At 34.6% G+C, this 15,431-nt stretch overlaps 1 protein-coding gene across 1 annotated transcript; it reads left to right on the top strand.

Annotated features, from left to right (window-relative positions):
- The first annotated feature begins 1,513 nt into the window (after window positions 1–1,513).
- Window positions 1,514–6,511, top strand: MUC19 (mucin 19, oligomeric). Its single transcript, XM_032421113.1, has 7 exons — window positions 1,514–1,555; window positions 1,642–1,804; window positions 2,143–2,180; window positions 3,561–3,671; window positions 4,874–4,913; window positions 5,561–5,669; window positions 6,328–6,511. Exons 1-7 carry the CDS (start codon window positions 1,514–1,516, stop codon window positions 6,509–6,511), a joined length of 687 nt encoding a protein of 228 aa, XP_032277004.1.
- Window positions 6,512–15,431: the final 8,920 nt, after the last annotated feature.

Here is a 15,431-nt window from a genome sequence, read left to right as displayed (position 1 = left end):
ATAGAGAGCACATTTTATGTGTCACATATGTGTTAAGTGTATTGTGTACTTTGGAGGAGTCCTTAGGTATTTCACTACAGAACTGCAGTCTGAGAACAATATATAGACTAGTCCAGGGTATGTAAATGAGAGAAGTGAGATTAAGTTGAGAAGGGAGATTGGATCCACACTGTGGCAGACCTCAGAAGCTAGAATGCTAAAAAAAAGGTATTTATTTTATACGTCTATAAGGGGCCATCACAAGTTTTTAGCCAAGGAGTACCTGGGGGACTCAGTTGGTTAAGCATCTAACTCTTGGTTTTGGCTCAGGCCATGATCTCATAGGTTGTGAGATCAAGTCCCAAGTCGGGCTCCATGCTCAGCAGGGAATCTGTCTGAAGATTCTCTCCCTCTGCCTCTCACCTGTGCTCTCCCTTAAATAAATAAATAAATAAATAAATGAATAAATAAATAAATAAATAATAAATACTTTTAAAAACAAGTTTTCAACCAAGGCAATGATGAGATAAAAATTAGGCTTTAGAAGAATTATTCTACCTGTGGTATAAGGAATTGATTGGATCAGGGAGAGATGTGAGTCAGAGTTTTCTGGAAAAGCCCAAGTATGCTAGCTTAAAGGTAACAAAGTCCTGGAGTAGTATTGTAGAATAACCAGGAAAGGAAGGGGTTGAAGTGAAGATGAAGATACAGGATTTTGTGGTTGATTGGATGCCAAGTGATGGAATGGAAGGAATCAAAATGACTCCTGAGTTTTAAACTCAAATAATTGAAAGAATAGTTTGGTTCTTAACAGGAGGAAGCCAGTTCAAATGAGAAACTGGTTTCAGGGGCAAGATGATATAATTTGTTTTGTGCATATTGAATTTGAGTGTCTCATAGATCTGCCGTGATACTATTAGGCTGAGGGAATCTTGGGTCCATACTTTACAAGAGGTGTCTGGACTGGAGCTACAAGTTTGAGAGTCATCTACTTGACATTACAGTGGACACTGGAGATGGTAGAAAGTACCAGGGAAAGGGCAGAGAGAAATTAAAGGGAAGAGAAAGAGCTGCTAATAAAGAAAGGAATTTCGGAGTGTTGAATTTGAAGGAAGGAGAACATTTCCAAGAACATGAGAGTTGAAAATGTCAGCAATTGTAGGAAACTTGAAAAACTGATAAAGGGCCTTAAGGACTGATAATTACAAAGTCTTAGTGACTTGTAGGATTATGGTGGTAGAAGTCAGACTGCAAAATAGTAAGTAAAACAGTAGTCATAAGATTTATTGACCATTCCCAGCAGAAATTAATAATTATCCTATGCTGGGATTGTAAAATAGGAAATATATCTATACTCATTAGAGACTGTTTATTCAAGTAAGTGGATGTGATTTATCCACCTTAAGGCACCATACAATTCTCCATAATTCTGTTTCTGAAACTCTAGTCCCAGTTACAGTATTGGCAACCTGGTGGTTATCTACATATAACAGATGGTTCTATTTTGCCAAATTTAATTAGCATTTATCATCTCATGTTAACAGTTTGTCATGGTCCACTGGGAGAAGAGAAATCTGTAAGTACAACTTTTCTCTACTTCAATCCAAATTTGCTGTCATTCCTGTATTTGACTAGAAGTCTAAACTTGGTTTGTGTCTGTAGCCTGGAGAGGAATGGACTGCCAATTGTCACACATGCACCTGTACTGATGCAAATGCTGTGGACTGTAACCTCAAAGAGTGCCCTTCTGCACCCACATGCAAAACTGGAGAGAGACTTGTAAAGTTCCAAGATAATGACACCTGCTGTGAAATCGGATATTGTGGTGTGTATTCACAATACATTATTTGAATTGAATAGTTGTTTACTTATTCATGTATTCAAGAGATATTTATTGAGCTTCTAATATGTGTCAACTCTATGCTAGATGGGTGTGATCAATAAAACAGAATCGTACTTGCCCTCTTAAAGCTCACTATCTTTGGAGTGGAGGAAACCCAGAATTAACAATTATGAATATAATCAGATTAAAAGGAGATGACGGTGTTGTGGGAAGAAACATTTTAATTGGTGGATAAATATGATCCCATATACAGTTTCTGGTTTATAAATAAAAACAGAATTATGTTTATTTTAGGATAAAATAATGTATTTATTTTTCAGAACCAAGAACTTGTTTGTTTAACAGAATTGATTATGAGGTAAGGCCATTTTTACTTTAAAATATTTTTATTTGCATAATTATGAATAAATGGGAGGCTCTTTCAGCTTATAATATGGAAAATTCATAGGTAATGGTGGAGCAGAATCTGTTCATTTTTTTTCTCCTATATTCATTTCAAAAGGAGCATCAAATGTAATACTCAGCATGGCTCAGTTCAAAGGGGGAAAATATACTTAATCATTAACTACCTAACTTCTGAATAAAATTTCCCAGGGGTCTGACCAGATGGAGAAGGCACACTCTGTGACATTCAAATCAATGAACAGAGTTGAACTGTAATTATAACCAGAAAGATCAGATGGCCAAACTGTCAGAGATCAAATGAAAAACCCCCAAAGACTAGAACCCCATTATGTGAATATAGCAACACATATATTCAGGGCTGGATTTTGACAACTGATTTGGCATTTTGGAAAGTAATTTAGCTTTTTAGAAAAAGTACCAAGAAGTCATAAAACCCAGATGGTTCTCAAATTGACAATACATTTGAACTGGTGACACTAAATATTAAAAAAGTCTAAAATAAAATCTATGCAGTATGTTAAGAAATATATAAAACAGAGCCAATGAGAGTTTTAGCTTAATAACTTATTTATCACACTGAAATTCCTGTCTGGGTTTCTATATTTTTAGTTTCCAAAGGTGATAGTGACTTGAGAATCTGTGCTAGTTTTTAAAAATAAAATACGATGATGTTTAAAGAACAAAAGGAAAGTTTTACCTCTAACCATTTATATGCAAAATAGTTCAAATAACAAAATTCCAGTTTACTAGAAAGTTGATTTTGCAGTTTGAAATACGATTTCCCAAACTGGAGTTTGAATTTTGAACATAAATTATTTTTAAAGCAATCCAGAGAACTTTAAAAGTATAGGAACACAAGCAGAAGTAGGAATACAAGCAGAAGCAGAAGTAGGATGTCTTGTGGGATTGTCATTTGTGGTAATCTGATAAAACTATTTTGTACCATTTTTTTCTACTTAGATTTTTTGTTTTCCCTCAAACTTAGAGCATAACAATTGGTTGATTGACTGCTCACCATAAAATAACCTTTCTTGAAATACTTGAAAAATAGAGTAACTGAGTAGGTGAATACAGTGAGTATGTGGATCTTCATTTAAGGATTGTGAATCTTGACACATTCTGTGCTCTCAAGGAGTCACACAGGCTTATTCATGGAAGTAGAAGTCTTTTAATCCACTTTTTCTTAAATATTAATTAATGACTGAAAGCGTCTTTGGAAATTCATTAAACATTATGAATTTGAATTTTTTTTTTTTTACAGATTTTATTTTCAACCTCAAAAAGAAATCAAGGTGAATAATTACTTTGTTCTCTCTTCCTCCCTGCTTCTCAGATTGGTGCTTCATTTGATGATCCCAACAACCCATGCATCTCCTATTCCTGCTACGACACTGGTTTCGTTGCAGTGGTCCAAGACTGCCCAAAGCAGACCTGGTGTCCAGAAGTAAGTCATCTTCTTAAGTAACGATCAACAACATCCACTTCTTATAAACACAAGCTGTCTTCTTTCTCATTTAGAAAAGTATGTGTCTGGCCAACAGACATAAATTTCTTGTGGATTCCATTCCAGATATGTTTCGCACCTTTTATTGCCAAGTATATTTTTCATATCAAAGTTATATTTGCAGGCTCTATAAAACTTAATTTAGTGCTATTCTAGAAAAAGTAAGTTACTTTAGAAGGCATTTTACCATTTTTAAACAAACAAACAAACAAAAATCTTTTTTTTCCAAAGCTCATGGATTCCAGTTAATCTTTTTCTTTTTAAAGATTTTATTTATTAGAGAGAGAGCACAAGCAGGGGAGAAGCAGGCAGAGGGAGAGGGGGAAGCAGGCTTCCCCCCGCCCCGAGCAGGGAGTCCGATGTGGGACTTGATCCTAGGATTCAGGGATCATGACCCCAGCCGCAGGCAAATGCTTAACCGACTGAGCCACCCAGGCATGGTTAATCATTTTTAATAAAAATGCAAACTTTTCATAAAATCACATATAAGTTTACTGTTCGGAACTTTCCTTGTAACACAGTCTTCATTTTTACCCTCCCCCCCACAATATGGTGAGGCTTTTGTATTGATAAATGCTGTTTTAATCTTGTTTTAATTAATTAGTTAATATAATAATAAATGCTCACAATTTATGGTTCACAGTTAGCTAATTTTTCTTTCTGAAGATATAATTGATAAAATAGCTTAAAGTTTGATTTCAGAACTCTAATTTTGGATTTAAGCATTTATTGAGTTTTTACTTTGGGACATTGATAGGTATGAGATTATAATAATATGTAAGATAAAAATCCTTTCTGTTAGAAACTTACAGTGTCTAGTCGTAATATTATTATTAAAGTATTGTTCAATTAAAATAAGGGAGGGGTAACTTTTTTACCTTTTTGCATGTTATTTTAAAGATGAATTTAGTTTAAATATTTTTTTCCCTTTCTACCCACTATTGAAAAATTTTAGTGCAAATATTCAGACTCATTTTTATTACTATGCTCTTTCATCCATGCTTCCTGGATCTGAGATCAGCATGTTTATCTGCTCCATTTTCCCCTTTGTAATGTTAGTACAGTAAGTTAAGAAATGTTATATTATTTGTACAAAAATACAGACTTTTTAAGTCTTTTTTCTATTTCTCTTGCCCCTACAGGAAGACAGAGTCTATGATTCAAAAAAATGTTGCTATACATGTAAGTAGTATTAAGCTCCACATGTAGAGGAAATGTCAACTGTTGACAAAAATTTAGTGTTTGTTTAAAACAAAATGGCAGATCATTAATAGAAAGCCTCCTGTGTTTTTAACATAACAGGTTATCTAGCCCATATGTATAAACTAATAGATACTGATACATAATGTAGTTACTTTTCATGTTGGTTGAAACATTCTTCCCAGTAAAAACCAATGATGTTTATAAGAGAGAAATTTAATTTTCATGAGAAAAAATGTAGTTTGCTCTCCTAATGTCAGCAGGTTGTGTTGTAAATTGATATATTAGATCATTAGGATGATCAAAAAGGAGAAATGGATGTCAAAAACAGTCGATTCCCTTCATCTTCCCTTCCCTCCCCCTTCTTCCCTCCTCCTTTCTCACTTGTCCCCTCCCTCCTCCTCCTCCTATGATAGGAATGATAGCAATAATAAAAAGATAACATTTATTAAAGGCAATTATTGAATATTAACTGGGTACCTTGTGCTGGGTGCTGAGGCAGTTAATCCCTTCAACAATGCTGTGAAGTATTTTTTTGTTGTTATTCTCTACTTAAGGTTAAGAAAACTGAGACTTAGCAATTGTTAACGTTAAACCTATTTGTGACTCTGTTATCCATTTTGTTTTAGGTAAGACTAATTGCAGATCTTCACCCGTGAATGTGAATATTAAGTACAATGGTTGCCAGAAAAGAATCAAGATGACAAGATGTCTAGGGGAATGCAAGAAGACTGTCCAGTGAGTTTTTCTTTGAATGTGTACTGTGCATTAATTTTGTAACATTGTGGAGGAAATTAAGCTTTTAAAACATTACATGGAACATTTTTTACATGACAGCTAATGATCAAGACCTGATAAAACAAATATCTAAAATATTAAGATCTGACAAATAAACATTTTCAACAGTGATGAATCATTTTAAAGTAGTTTTCTAAATAAATCAAACATAATATGTTCATGACAAATGTATTTATTTTCACACAGTGATTACCCTTAAGCAAGTACTCTTGCTAAAAGTGTGTTTCTAAACCATCACTTGCATGTTAGACATAATATATATATTTTTTCCTTCATGGACACTTTCATGTGCAGATTAATATATGGAGAATAATAATTTGGCATGAAATTTAAAAATATGTTTATATTTCTGCACCATAATGCTCTAATTATAAGCTTTTACATTTCCATTTTGGATTTATTTATTTTGGTCTTACATACTAATATCACTGATCCACATCAGAAGTTCATGATGAGGGGGAAATGCAAGGTGTAGGAAAAGAATAAATTGGTTGGAAGGATTGCTAAATTACTTCGACAATTATAATTTGAGCACTGATGTCAATTTGCTTCAGAAGATATCCCAAAAATATTTATTGCTGAATTTTCTTTTCCGTAGGTACAATTATACACTCTTTAAGTTGACAAATTCATGCCTTTGCTGCCGAGAAGATAACTACGAGTTCCGAGAAGTTGCTCTTAACTGTCCTGATGGCAGTACAATACCCTACAGATATAGGCACGTCACAACGTGTTCTTGCTTAGACATGTGCCAACAATCTGTAACCCCGCCAGTCAGTTAACACTATTATAACCTTTCCGGGTAGAACAAGCCAGCTATTTATTTTTTAATTGAACAAAAATGATCACTAAAGAGAATAACTAAACATTTGTATCTCACTCAAAAAGTGAGTTCTCATTATGAAGCATTTTTTTCTCTTGTTGACTGGATCTGAAAAATAAATACAACTTTGCAAGCAATTATTGAGCATATGTTTTTATTGATAGCCATAAGAATGCTACACCTCAAGGAGAAACTTGAGTCATATCATGGCTTTCCAATATATTCTTCTACTCTTTATCTCATGAGGACATTATCCTGTTTCGTCCTTTCCCTTCACAGCTAAACTTATTGAAACTAAGGTTTTGTTCTCTTTCCTCACTTTTCTATGCCAGTTACATCACCCCTTTCATTCTATGACAACTTCTCTTCTTAGAACACCAGTGGCCTTATAATTCTTGAAGTAGGGTCTGATGCCATTTTCACTCTTTCTTTCTTGAAACATTTTTCTTGCTGTTTCTGTGGCATCATTTTTAATAGTGTTCCTACATTTGTGGACACCTTCGCTGTTGTCAGTCCTGACATCTCAGTTCTCCAAAGTTCCATCTTGTTTATCTTCTCATATTACTCAGGCTCCTTGGATGATTTCACTGACACAGGTAGATGTGTTTATATACTGAGGATTTCCAATCTGTGTCTCTAACCCCAAGCTCTTCTCTGAGTTACAGACACATTGATACAACTCTGAATTTACACCTATAACTGGATGTTCTATAGCTACCACAAACTCGATAAGACTAAAAGTGAACTGAAGGTCACTCCCCAGCCCACTTCTCTCCTTGTATTTTGTACATGTTGAGGTAGTTAGCTAAAAGGAGAAGTTGAGTTTCAATAACGTCATGACTGTCATCTTCAGTATATTCTACTACTTTGCTGCCCACATACATATCCTTCTTCCTATACATATATTTCTAAATGTGCTTTGTACAAAATTATTTACATAAATAAAAATGTACAATTATTAACACTTGCCCAACCTAATTTATCATAACCCTTTTATGTACTACTCACCTTTCTATGTAACTTAGACTAGTGGTAAATTTAACATTCATTAAATACTATGCCCAGTGGTAGGGAAAGAAAATTCGTATGTTAGTATATTGGTAACTACCAACAAAAGATGAATAATATCTAAACACAGGTGTATATTACAGGTATCACTTCTATAGTTGGTCCCAAGGCTCTTGATTTTCCTCCATGTCTGTCACTCATTCCAGCTTTTTTTCCTCTCAGGCTGTACCAGAGTTTGTCAGTTGGAAAAATTATGAGGGATTTAAGCCCTTGAAAATCCAATTGGATGAAGTTGTAGGAGTTTTTCAATGCCTTTTACCTCAGGGAATGATAAAACATAGAGTCAACAACACACTTATATCTCGGCCCTTACTGTGTGATAGTACCTCTATTTTCCCTTGATAGTCAGAATTGATCATCTCAGACAATATGATAGCCTTTTCTGCTTAGGAATGCTCCTCTAGGGTCACAAAAGGGAGTTTCAGCAAATGGAAGAGAATGTAAACATTGACTCATGGTTTAGCTAATATCACCTCCTGCACTCAGCACACGAAACTTGCTAGAAAATTAGGGGGGGTAATACCCCTCAACTGGTGTCAGAGTAGAATTCTCAATAGGCCAATCCTTCAAGATTTACTATCCATGAATAATAAGGAATTATAATTCATGCAACATGTACCTATTGCCTTTGTTTTTTGTGTTTTTTTGAAACAAATTCTTTGGTTGGAAGAAGTACTGTGCAGGATTTCGTGGTAGTGAATAAAATATTCAATAAGCCTATGGATAGCAGTACTTTCTGAGGCATATTGAACATAAAAGGAAAATCAAAATCAATAGCAGTTTATATCAGAAAAAACAAACAAACAAATATTGTCCTCTCCCCAAAAGAAAAAGATCAAAGTTATTCACTTGTTACCAGGTGGGTGACTGGCACCCATGGCGATGCCAAAAGGCAGATCACTTTATTTTCAGCATTGTAGTATTCATACTGGCTTCAGGAAAGCAAATTTAGGCTTTTGAGCCCATGTATGACCTCTACCCTTCCCTAATTGCTACCTTATTCCTGAACCTCATTTAGCAACTACTAGGTAGGATGGGAAAGATTTACTGACAAGCACAGATGTGACAACTACAGTTAATACATACTGTTAATTACCTGATTCTCCCATGAAAATTCTTGGGGGGGAACCTCTGGTAAGCACACACTTATTTACGTTCAGACCTGGATCAATTCTGGGTGACTCAAATGATTTTTCTAAATGTTCTTTGTGTCATTCTCCAATTTGTATCTCACTCAAAAAGTGAATTTTAATTATGAGGCATTTTGTTCTCATGCTGACTGAATCTGAAAAATAAATTCAACTTTGCAAGCAATTAGTGAGCATATATATTTATTTGATAGCAATAAGAATTCCACATGTCAAGGAGATACTGAATATCATGGCTCTCCAATATACTCTTCTACTCTTCATCTCATGAGGTCATTATCTTGTTTCATTTCTTCCCTTGGTTATTTATACAAATTATTTGCTACTTCTAGGGAGTCAGTGTAAATCTTGACTTCAAGCCAACCTTCTACCAAGCACAATGACCAATGAGAAATTTCCTCCCCAGTTGTCTTTTTTGACCATGCCTGAGAAAAACTATAATGCCACACAGCTCACTTTTCACTGATAACTGGGGCCATTGGTAATGTGGTCTTGGGGTCATTGGTAATCCAGCTTTGAGTCTTATCCTTTTGTGTCAACTGGTCATAAGAAAGCTCCCCCTTCAAGCAAAAGGCATAAATTTTAAAAAGAGGTGGCAGTCGAGTAGGAGGAATCACATTTTCAGGCATTAAGAAACCATCCATTGATCTTTTACCTTTGAGACCTTAATGGGGGCAAGGGGTTCCATTCTGTATATATGACTTCAAATGGATAGTAGATTGCTGCTAGAAATGCCTAACTTCATGGCTATGTAAATAAGATAATGCCCAGTCCAGAATGAGTAGCTTTCATTCATGGTTGGCTGTTATTGCCAGAGGCCAGTAAAAAGCTAGTTTTTGTTGAAAATAGAATAGTTGCTCCAAAAGGTGGTGTGGCCTTGCTCCAAAAGCCTCCCCGTGTTCATTGCAGCATTATTCACAAAAGCATAGATTTGGAAACAACCTAAGCATCTTTTGACAGATGAATGGATAAAGAAAATGTGGTATATGTATACAATAAAATACAAAATATGATTCAGCCTTAAAAAAGAAGAAATCTGGCCCTTTGTGGCAACATGGGTAGAACTGGAAGGCATAATGCTAAGATAACTTAGCCAGACAAAGAAATATAATGTATGGTATCACTTGTATGTGGAATCTGAAAAAAAAAAAAAAAGGGTGGAATTATAGAAACAGAGTAGAAAATGGCTGTCAGGGATGGGTAATTAGGGATATAGAGAGAGGTTGGTAAATGGGTACAAACTTTCAGTTAAGAGATGAGTAAGATCTGAAGATTTGATGTATAGCTTGGTGGCTATAGTTGATAGCACTGTATTGTATTATTGAAATCGGAGGGGGAGACAAACCATGAGAGACTATGGACTCTGAGAAACAAACTGAGGGTTCTAGAGGGGAGGGGGGTGGGAGGATGGGTTAGCCTGGTGATGGGTATTAAAGAGGGTGGTACTGAATGGAGCACTGGGTGTTATACGCAAACAATGAATCATGGAACACTACATCAAAAACTAGCGATGTAATGTAAGGTGATTAACACAACATAATAAAATTAAAAAATATATATTAAGGGATTAGAACTTAAATGCCTCACCAAAAAGAAAAAAAAAAGGTAAAATGTAAATATGTAGGTGATGGATATGTTAATTAACTTGATGGGGGGATCCTTTCATAATGTATACATACACAAAATCATTGTGTTGTACACTTTAAATATCCTACAATTTTATTTGTCAACTATACCTCAATAAAGCTGAAAATTTTTCAGTGTACATATTTAATGTATACAAATCAATGAATTTGGGGAAAAATATACACCTATGAAAGCATCACTACCATGAAGGCAGTAAATATATCCATCACTTTCCAAAGTTTCCTCTTGCCTCCTTTATTATTATCTTATGTTTTTGTGTGTGTGTGGTAAGAACACTTAACATAAGGTTTATCCTCTTACTAAGTTATTACAGTATATTATTAGTATATTATTGTTAGCTTAGCTATTATTAGTTATTTTTAGTATATTATTGTTAGCTGTAGGTACTATGCTATATAGTAGATCTACAGAATTTTTATCATTCATAACTAAAACCTTATGTCATTTGGCTATCACTTCCCCATTTTTTCCCTCCATTCAGGTCCTAGTAACTACCATTCTACTCTCTGCTTCTATAGGTTTGGCTATTTTAGATTCTACATATAAGTGAGATTATAAAATATTTGCCTTTGTGTGTCTGGCTCATTTCACTTAGCACAATGTCCTTCAGATCCAACCATGTTGCAAAGGGCAAAGTTTCCTTCTTTTTAAAGGCTGAAAAATATTCCATTGTGTGTATATATCACATGTTCTTATTGATTCATTTGTCAATAAGCATTTAAGTTGTTTCATATCTTGGCTATTGTGGATAATCCTTCAATGAGCATGAAAGTACAGGTATCTCTTTGAGATCTTGATTTAAATTCCTTTAGATAAATATCCAGTGGGGGCACTGCTAGATCATACAATAGTTCTATTTTTCAGCTTTCCATAATATTTTCTATAGTGGCTGCACCAATTTACATGCCCACCAACAGTGTATCAGGGTTCCCTTTTCTCCATGTCTTTACCAACACTTGTCTTTTTTTTTTAATAGTAGCCTTCTTAACAGGCATAAGGTGATAACTTATTCTGGTTTTGATTTGCATTTCACTGGTGGTTGCTTATGCTGAGCACCTTTTCATATACTTGTTGGCTACTTGTATGTCTTCTTTGAGAACTATCTTTTCAGATTCTTTGCTCATGTTTTAATTGGTTTATTATTATTCATCATCTTTTGCTACTGAATTCTATGAGTTCCTTATATATTTTGAATATTAACCCCTTATCAGATAGTTCGCAAACGTTTTCTTCAACTCTGTAAGATGTCTTTTCATTTTATTGGTTGTTGTTTTTGCTGTGCAGAAGCTTTCAGTGTAATCCCATCTGTTTAGGAGTGGTACATGGAGAGAACAATAAACAAATATATGTCAGGTGGTGGCAAGTGCTATTTAAAAAAAGCAATGCAGGGCAAGAGGTTAGAGAGCATATCTTCTAGGCAAGACATTTGAGAAAGACCTCTCTGTTAAGGTGAAGTTTGAGAGGAGATGAGAATGAAGTGAGGGGATCATGTGGATTTCTAGGTCAAGAGCTACCTAAAAGGTCATGTTTTCTTTGTATAATAAGTGCAAAGTTACTGAAATATGACCAGATTATTGTTTAAGACATGAAACTAGAATATCTGGGTGCCTGGGTGGCTCAGTTGGTTAAGCGACTGCCTTTGGCTCAGGTCATGATCCTGGAGTCCCGGGATCGAGTCTCGCATCGGGCTCCCTGCTCGGCAGGGAGTCTGCTTCTCCCTCTGACCATCCCCCCTCTCATGTGCTCTTTCTCATTCTCTCTCTCTCTCAAATAAATAAATAAAATCTTTAAAAAAAAAAAAAAGAAACTAGAATATCCTTAAGTATAATGACCAAAGAAGAGCGTGAGTGGATGAGGTCAGAGATGTCAGCAGATTTTGGAGGACCTGGAAAGATTTTAGATTTTGTACTGGGAGCAATGGGCTTTGAAAAGAGGCAGAGGAAGAATCTGATCTGACCTTCATTTTAACATAGCATTATGGCTACTGTGCAGAGTACGTATACTAGGTAAGAACAGAAGGAAAGCAAGACCAGTTAGGAGGCTATTGCAATGTCTTGGTGAAAGATAATGGCGGCCCGGATGAAGGTGATGTCGGGGGCAGCAGTGAGAAGAGATCAGATTCTTGATATATTTTGAAGACAGAGCCAAGATTAGTTATGGGTTGGATGTGAGGTGTGAGAGTATAAGAGGAATCAATAATAGGAAGTTAATAGGTACTGAATAGTTTTATCTGCAATGAAATATATATCCTCCAGATTATTGCCTGTGATTATAATTATAACTGATTATTACCAAAATCTCTGTTTGAGAAAACTATTCATAGAAGTCTTCACCCTGGCCCTTCCATGTGTACTAAATTATATCCTTGGGGCAAGCAGATGACAAATAAAATGATACCAGCTAGTATATTTCTTCTCATTAGAGATAAAGAAAATAGAACCATTAAAAATTCAGGCTCTAGAGCTAGATTGCTTTGGTTCAAATATTGGCTTACCCTGTTCCAATTTTATAATACTACATAAATTCTTAACCTCATTTTTAAATAACAGCTTTATTGAGGTATAACTCATATACCATAAAATTCACCTTTTTAAATTATACAACTTGGCAGTTTTTAGTATATTCACAAAGTTGTACATCTATCACCACTACATAATTCCAGAACATTTTCATCACTCCAAAAAGAAAGTCCATGCCATTAGCATCTACTTCCCATTCCCTCCAGCCCCTGGCAACCACTAACTAATCTGCATTCTATTTCTATTGCTTTGCCAGTTCTGGACATTTTGTATAAATGGAGTCAAACAATATGTGGTCTTTTTTAAAAAATATTATTTAACTTCAATTTAGTTAACATATAGTGTATTAGTTTCAGGGGTAGAATTTAGTGATTCACCAGTTGTATATAATACCCAGTGCTCGTTATATCATGTGCCCTCCTTAATGTCCATCACCAGGTTACCCCATCCCACCACCCATCTCCCCTCCAACAGCCCTCAGTTTGTTCCCTATAGTTAAGAGTCTCTTATGGTTTGCCTTTTGTGTCTGGCTTCTTTTATTAGCATAATTTTCCCAATTCATCTAGATTGTAGCGTATGTCAGTATTTCATTCATTTTTATGGCTGAATTATATTCTATTATTAAGCTATCTGACTTTTAGTTTATCCATTTATGGGTAATTTGGGTTGTTATTTTGGGTTGATTTTTTGGTTATTATGAGTAATGCTGCTATGAGCATTCATGTGCAAGTTTTTATGTGGACATTTATTTTGAGTTCTCTTAGGTATATATCTAGGTCATATGGTAGATCTATGTTTAAACTTTGTTTTTTTTTAAATTTTATTATGTTAATCACCATACATTACATCATTAGTTTTTGATGTAGTGATCCATGATTCATTGTTTGCATATAACACCCAGTGCTCCATGCAGTACGTGCCCTCTTTAATACCCATCACCAGGCTAACCCATCCCCCTACCCCCTCCCCTCTAGAACTCTGAGTTTGTTTCTCAGAGTCCATAGTCTCTCATGGTTCATCTCCCCCTCCGATTTCCTGCCCTTCATTTTTCCCTTCCTGCTATCTTCTTTTTTTTTTTTTTTTTTTAACATATAATGTATTATTTGTTTCAGAGGTACAGGTCTGTGATCCAACAGTCTTACACAATTCACAGCGATCTATGTTTAATCTTTTGAGGAACTGCCAAACTGTTTTCTAAAGTAACTGCACCATTCTGCATTCCCACCAGCAATGTTTCTCTACATCCTTGTTAATACTAGTTATTATCTGTCTTTTTATTATTATTATTATCATCGCCATCCTAGTGAGTTATTTAACTTCTTTTTAAGCCCCAGGTCTCTCATTTGCAAAGTGAGATTAATAAAAATATCAACTTCATAGTTTTGTTTAAGGCTGGAATGAGAAATATGTGTAATATATAAACATCTGCTACCACATTGCCTAGCAAAATATTGTTTTCAGTGTTATTATTCTCTTTCCTCAATACTGCAAAGCAATCTTATGATAGTTCTATGAACTGACTTACATACTAATTTTTTTATTTCAACTTACAAATAGAGAGATTGAGAAAACAGAAGTGGAAATGACATTTCTAAGTATTTAGGACATAACTATTTATCATCTCTCATTATTATGTTTCCAAAAGAAAACCCATATCTCATGGCAAAATTAAGAGATGAGAGATTAAGAGATATGTGATATAAATCAAATAAGTTAGGCAAAAACCTCATATTTTTTCATTTTAATTGGAAGCATCAGTTTTATGAACTCAATGTATTTTTTCATTCTAAAAATATGTATATTTCTTAGTATTATCCACTTAGTTGTCTAGAAGCAATTACTGACTAGTAGAAATGGCACCCCTACTGCCATTTTCATCTTCAAACACCATTTCCCACTAAAAGGAACTAGGTCTCCTTAGAAAAATGGTTCATTCCTCATCTGCGCAATAAATGAATAAGATAAATCTGAGATATCTTGTCATCTCTGAAATCAAGGAAACTCTAAAAATCTCAAAAAGACACAGAAGACAATATGAAAGGGCACACACTTGCCAAAGATAAATCATTTCAAGCATCAAAATAGTAATTATTCAAATGCATTGAAGCATACCAAACAGATAAAGAAAACATGGGTTTATAATGGTACTTAAAAAAACAACAAAACTCTTTAGCCACCTTAGCATAGTTGCTAAATATCAACTGGATTTTCTAAAAATTAATGAAGGGGAAGAATCAAATATTTATCTAGCCAGTCTTGTATGTATATATAAAATAACTGAATAGTTGATGAGTGAAATTTCTTTTTTATAGAAACTAATACATGTAGGTGGAAGAAGAGAATTCAAAGATAGCCATGTTGTAACTCCTAACGAAATAACAAATCTAGGCAATGATTATCAGTGACTGCCTAAACCATTATGTAGAAGATTAGGATTGTTTTACAAAAGCTAAAACCCCCTGATCCATTTTTTGTAATATTAATATTATTAACAGTG

Source organism: Phoca vitulina, unplaced genomic scaffold (genome assembly GCF_004348235.1).
Source record: "Phoca vitulina isolate PV1807 unplaced genomic scaffold, GSC_HSeal_1.0 scaffold23, whole genome shotgun sequence".
NCBI classification, from domain to species: domain Eukaryota; kingdom Metazoa; phylum Chordata; class Mammalia; order Carnivora; family Phocidae; genus Phoca; species Phoca vitulina.
Note: the sequence above shows the minus strand (reverse complement) of the source record. Positions and strands in the feature narration are given on the sequence as shown.

Coding starts and splice junctions, on each gene's coding strand:
- MUC19 (XM_032421113.1), top strand. CDS start 1,514: ATGTTAACAGTTTGTCATGGTCCACTGGGAGAAGAGAAATCT. Junction 2,181..3,560: donor TTAACAGAATTGATTATGAG/GTAAGGCCATTT, acceptor CCTGCTTCTCAG/ATTGGTGCTTCATTTGATGA. Junction 5,670..6,327: donor GAATGCAAGAAGACTGTCCA/GTGAGTTTTTCT, acceptor TCTTTTCCGTAG/GTACAATTATACACTCTTTA.